Source organism: Arachis ipaensis, chromosome B9 (genome assembly GCF_059453495.1).
Source record: "Arachis ipaensis isolate K30076 ecotype BB chromosome B9, ASM5945349v1, whole genome shotgun sequence".
Classification (NCBI taxonomy): Eukaryota; Viridiplantae; Streptophyta; class Magnoliopsida; order Fabales; family Fabaceae; genus Arachis; species Arachis ipaensis.
In genome coordinates, this window is record NC_142444.1 from 5,795,573 (window position 1) to 5,802,045 (window position 6,473).

Sequence of the window (6,473 nt, forward strand, 5' to 3'; positions counted from 1 at the left end):
GTTGATGTAGTGTTAAGTCTTAACAGAATTCAGGTACTTTCTGTGATTTTTGTTTTCTGGTGTAACAAACTCTTAGCTATAGTACTACGTGCTCTGCTATATATACACATAGCTGTACTTGTAAAACAATTACAATCAATAATCTCAGTTCATTTTCATTACTTTGTTACACTAGAACACTTCATCACCTTCATCTAGTTTCTCTTCTATTCAGTTTTACCCTAAACTCTGACTAAGTTGATAAAATGAGGTGTTATTTTTTAACTTATTGAAAGTGGCATTATACTTATTGTATGAACTTTTGTTGTGTTACAATCTTGGATTTCATCAAGATAACCTTATACTCAACCAGAGTTGATGAGTTTGGAAAACTCTAAATTAATATGTGTGATGACTAAACATTATTAAAATTAATTAATTGCAAAATTATTTAATCTGAATTTTTATTCAATACATTGATGATTATAATTTTGCTGCAGGTTTAATCATGGGCCGGAAACAAATGTATTGTGCTAAGCCCAATTTACACTCAGCCTTGGTTTTAATAACAAAAATAAATGTGGCTGTTTTAATATTACTTGGGCCCAAATAATTTTCTGCTCTAAGCCCAAGTGGGTTACATGCTTTCCACTTGCTTTATGCATGTTCCAAATTTTATCAGGAAAGCAAATGTTATTAATGGGCCAAGATCAAATATTGTTGCTACCAAGCCCAATGTTGATTCGAATCCATGAAGCAAATAAAATGCCTAAATGCTTCCAACGGATTCCACTTCATTATTTTGAAGGATTTCAAATTTAATTAATACATTGGAAACATAAGAAAAAGAGAGAAGATTGATTTGATGGCTATTATGACACTACACGCTACTCAACAAAGGGAAGTGGGAAACTTGAATTAACTTTTACATTCTCTCTCTTTGTTCATTGATTATTGTTCAAACCCATTGAATATTTTCTCTTTCTTCTCTCTCACAACTCTTTCTCTCTTCGGTCTTTACTCAGAAAATATTGGCAGCCATGGAAGCAAAAGTAAGCTACCGAGATGAAGAGAAAGCAAGCCTAAAGACCATCACAATGATGGCAAGAAAACATACTAAAATAAAAATGAGCTGTGGCTAAGATATTCACCAAATGTGGTTAGATTTGGTGAGGTTATCTTGAGTCTTTCATGCTCAAAATGGAAGAAGAAGATTCGGCCAGCTGGAGGAGATTCTTGAAGCATGGCTTGTCTTCGATTCTGCTCAACCACCACAGGAAGTAGCTAGAGTGGCGAAGTGATGGTTGAAGGCAGAGATTGAAGCAGATGAAGTCATCATCATCATGAAGCATCAAGGGCCAGAATTCCATCTTGGAGAGCAAGCCAAGGATGGAGAGCTCGGATTGATGAAGGGTGATGATCAAGAAAGGACTAGAGGTAATTGCATGTTGGTTAATGCATGGTTATCTCTTCTCTCTCTATGTGGCCGAACCGGTTTTGTTGAAGGAAGAAGAAGTTGGTTCAGTTTTGGCTTCAATAAGTGGAGGCTCCCCTCTTCTATATTAAGAGTGGACAGCCACTGTTTGAAGCAAGGAGAAAAATTGAGAGTGCAAGGCACAGAGTTCTCAGAGCTACCTGAGCTAACAGTTTTCTCTTCTCCTTCAATGTATTCAGTTTTGTATTTTTCTGTTTAATTTTGTCATGTCTTGAGTCTCATGGTAAAAGGCAAACAGTGAGGTTTGTAATGAAAAAGCCATAGAGCGGAAAAAGGCAGAGAGTGCAAAATTAAAAGAAAAAGCCATAGATGTCTTAGAGTTCCTTTGTTCATCTATGTTGTGTTTCATGATTCTGTGGGAATCCCCTTGTAAGTTGGGTTAGCACTTTACAAATTGTAATCTGTTTGATTATAGTGAAATTCCATCATTGTTGTGATGGAGACTGGATGTAGGCTGCACTGCACTTAGCAGCCGAACCAGGATATATCTTGGTGTAATTTTCTTCCTCTCCTACTCCATTTCTGTTTTCTACTGCACAGGAGCAAAAACAAAAATGTCTCGTGCCAAGTGACGAGATAAAATGAAAATGTCTCGTGGCTAGGGACGAGCTAAAAACATAAAAGTCTCCTCTGAATCCAGCAAGTGTTAGCAAGCAAAAAAAGGGGCTAAGATTCAACCCCCCCTTCTCTTAGCCACTGAAACCATCAATTGGTATCAGAGCTTGGTCTCAAAGAGATCAAGCTTTGCAGCTTGGAGTAAAGATCCTCATGGCAGAAAACAGTGGCGCAAATGTGGTGTCTTATAATCTAACTGAAGGACAATCAAGCAACAGACCCCCTCTTTTCAATGGGAAAAACTATACCTATTGGAAGGAGAGGATGAAGATATTCGTACAAGCAGTGGATTACAGACTTTGGAAGATTATCCTCGAAGGGCCTAAATTTCCAACTACCACAAGTGCAGAAGGAGTTGTTTCTATCAAACCAGAAGCAAGATGGACCGAGGAAGATAGGAAGAAGGTGGAGTTAAATGCCAAGGCAATAAATCTGCTCAATTGTGCTATCAGCTTTGAGGAGTACCGACGGGTATCAAGATGCACAACGGCAAAGGAAATCTGGGACAAATTGCAAATCACCCATGAAGGAACCACCATTGTCAAGAAGACTCGGGCAGATATGCTAAACAGAGAATATGAAACGTTTGCAATGAAGGAAGGAGAGTCCATTGATGAACTCTTTGAACGTTTCAATGCTATCATTGTTGGCTTAGATGCTCTGGGAATTACACATTCTGATTCTGTGCTAGTGAGAAGAGTGTTGAGATGTCTCACAAAAGAGTGGGAGACTAAAGCTTTAATTATTTCTGAGAGTAGTAGCCTAGACTCCATAACACTTGATGATTTGAGAGGAAACCTTCTTGCTTTTGAAAATACCTATTTGAAAAAAGATACAAAAAAGAAAGGAATTGCATTTTCTTCCGTGACTAACCCCCTGGATGATGAATCCAGTGATAACTCTTCTGAAAATGAGTTTGTTTTATTTGCAAAAAAATTCAGGAAAATGGCTAAGCTCAGAGGCAAAGGCAGCAGCACAAGGAAAGTGAAGAAAGACCTCAGCAAGGTAACTTGCTACAATTGCAAGGAAATGGGGCATTTCAAATCTGATTGTCCCAAGCTGAAGAAGGAGGAAAAGCCAAAAAGAGGAAAGAAGAAAGGACTGATGGCCACATGGGAAGACTTGGAGAATGATTCTGATGATGATGATGAAGAAACCGAGACCAAGTCACAAACATGTCTCATGGCAGACCACATAGATCAGGTAGTCTTTCATAACCCTAACACTGAAGATCTCCATCTTATGATAGACCACCTTTCTGAAAAAATAAGATGTTTTCTGCTGGAAAATCAAGAACTTGAACAGCAAATTACCATTCTTAAGGCCGAAAACAGTTTTCTAAAAGAAAAAGTGAGAGAGGCCGAAACTGCTTGTGATCTTGTTGAAGAAAATAAGCAGTTAAGAGCCCAAGTTAGGAGCTGTGAAAGTAACCATTGTGTTCTTGCATATGTGGACTGTTTTAAACAAAATGAAGAGTTGCTTAAAAAGGTTAAAAGACTTGAGGAAGACTTAGCCAAATTTACACAAAGTTCTGAAAGTTTAAATCACATCTTGGCTAGTCAAAAACCTCTTTATGATAAGGCTGGGTTGGGGTTTCATAAATCTGAAAATTCACATTTTGAAAATATTGCTTCATCTTCTAATGACATAAGATTTCAAGATCCCACCTACTTTAACAAAAAGGCAACTCCAAGATTTTGTAGACTATGCAATCGGAATGGACACTTTCCCATTCAATGCTTTTTCGGTGAAAGAATGGTTGGTAACAAGGTTTATAAAATTGTTTTTGATTACAATGGCTTAGGACATAGAAGATGGTTTAACGTAAAAGGATCCAAAAAGATTTGGATACCTAAGGTTACTTAAGCATTGTTTTGTAGGTGTGCCTAGCATCCCAAAGGAAAGAAAATGTGTGGTATATGGACAGCGGATGCTCTAGGCATATGACCGGAAAGGCAACCTTCTTCATAAAGCTTGATGACTATGATGGAGGACTTGTCACTTTCGGTGATGATGCAAAAGGAAAAATTGTGGCTGTTGGGAAAGTTGGTAAAAACTTTTCTTCTTGTATAAATGATGTTCTCCTTGTACATGGCTTGAAACATAATTTGCTTAGTGTTAGTCAACTTTGTGATTTGGGTTTTGAAGTTATCTTTAAGAAATCTGTTTGTTTAGTTGTGTGTGAAAAAATTGGGAATGTTCTTCTTGAAGCTAAAAGATGTAACAATGTGTATGGATTAACTCTTGAGGATTTAAAGGAACAAAATGTAACATGCTTCACATCTTTTGAATCTGAAAAATGGCTTTGGCATAGAAAGTTGGGACATGCTAGCATGTATCAAATTTCTAAGTTAGTCAAAAGAAATTTGGTTAGAGGAATCCCAAACATCAAGTTTGATAAGGATCTTACTTGTGACGCTTGTCAATTAGGCAAACAAGTAAAATCCTCTTTTAAATCAAAAGATGGAATCTCAACCAAAAGGCCATTGGAAATGTTACATATTGATCTTTTTGGTCCTACTAGAACTCAAAGCTTAGGAGGTAAACATTATGGTCTTGTGGTGGTAGATGATTATTCTAGATTTGGTTGGGTACTTTTCCTTGCTCATAAGAATGATGCTTTTCATGCTTTTTCCACCCTTTGTAAGAAAATTCAAAATGAAAAGGATTTGAAAATTGCCCATTTAAGAAGTGATCATGGAAGAGAATTTGAAAATCAAGATTTTGAAAAATTCTGTGATGACTTAGGGATTTCTCATAACTTTTCATGTCCTAGAACCCCCCAACAAAATGGGGTAGTTGAAAGAAGGAATAGAAGCCTTCAAGAAATGACTAGGGCTATGTTATGTGAGAGTGAAATTCCTAAATTCCTATGGGCTGAGGCTGTGAACACAGCATGTTATATTTTGAATAGAACAATCATTAGAAAAGGGTTAAAGAAAACACCTTATGAGTTATGGAAAGGAACCCCTCCAAATCTTAAGTACTTTCATATTTTTGGATGCAAATGCTTTGTGCTTAATAATAAAGAAAACCTTGGAAAATTTGATCCAAAATCATATGAAGGAATGTTTGTTGGATATTCCACCACAAGCAAGGCCTATAGAGTTTATCTCAAGGAGCATAGGACAATAGAGGAATCCATACATGTTACTTTTTGTGATTCTAACTTAGTTCCCAGTATTGTGAAGGATATTGATTCAGATTGTGAAGAGGCTGCAACAAGTAAAGAAAATCCCAAATCTGTACAAAATGAAGAATCTGTCAGCCCGGTTTTATCTCGTCAGATTGTAGGAGAAACTTCCAATTTATCTCCTGAGCAGACACGAGAAACTGAAACAGTGAGACCACCAGAAGTTCATCAAAGTTCAACACCTGGCCGAAAACCTAGAGAATGGAAGTCTATGAGGGGTTATCCTCATGACTTCATCATTGGTGATCCCTCTCATGGTGTAACAACAAGATCCTCCACCAAAAGGCAAACCGAACCTAGCAACTTAGCTCTCTTGTCACAAATGGAGCCCAACAATGTCAAACAAGCTCTTGAAGATCCATCATGGGTCAAAGCCATGCAAGAGGAGCTAGCTCAATTTGACAAGAATGAGGTTTGGACATTAGTACCTTATTCGGATGGTATGAAGGTAACGGGTACTAAGTGGGTCTTTAAAAATAAACTTGGTGAGGATGGACAAGTTGTTCGTAACAAGGCTAGATTAGTGGCCCAAGGTTACGATCAAGAAGAGGGTATAGATTTTGATGAGTCTTTTGCTCCGGTAGCTAGAATGGAAGCAATTCGGTTGCTTCTTGCCTATGCCGCCCATAAAGGTTTCAAAATGTTTCAAATGGATGTTAAGTGTGCTTTCCTTAATGGCTTTATTGATAGAGAAGTGTATGTGGCACAACCCCCCGGTTTTGAACATAAAGAGTTTCCAAATCATGTTCTTAAATTATCTAAGGCTCTTTATGGGCTTAGACAAGCTCCAAGAGCTTGGTATGAAAGGCTTAGTGCCTTCTTGTTGGAAAATCAATTTCAAAGGGGTACCACCGACACTACTTTATTTATTAAAGCATCTAATGATGACATACTTCTTGTTCAAGTTTATGTTGATGACATTGTATTTGGATCGGCCAACATTTCCTTGTGTGAAGAGTTTGGAAAACTCATGACTAGTGAGTTTGAAATGAGTTTAATGGGAGAGCTTACCTTCTTTCTTGGCCTCCAAATTAAACAAACTCCTAGTGGTACTTTTATTTACCAAGGAAAGTATGCAAAAGAACTTATCAAAAAGTTTGGCCTAGAAAATTCCAAAGCAATGAGTACACCAATGCATCCCAACACAAAACTTGAAAAGGATGATGATGGTCAAGATGTGGATGAAACAAG

General features: G+C 37.5%; 1 protein-coding gene across 1 annotated transcript; it reads left to right on the plus strand.

Moving 5' to 3' along the window:
- Window positions 1-2,242: 2,242 nt before the first annotated feature.
- On the plus strand, window positions 2,243-3,955 carry LOC148543595 (uncharacterized). The gene has a single exon (XM_088498511.1). It carries the CDS (start codon window positions 2,243-2,245, stop codon window positions 3,953-3,955), a length of 1,713 nt encoding a protein of 570 aa, XP_088354637.1.
- The last annotated feature ends 2,518 nt before the right edge of the window (window positions 3,956-6,473 follow it).

Excerpts from the sequence above, each read along its gene's own strand:
- LOC148543595 (XM_088498511.1), top strand. The coding sequence starts at position 2,243 with ATGGCAGAAAACAGTGGCGCAAATGTGGTGTCTTATAATCTAACTGAA.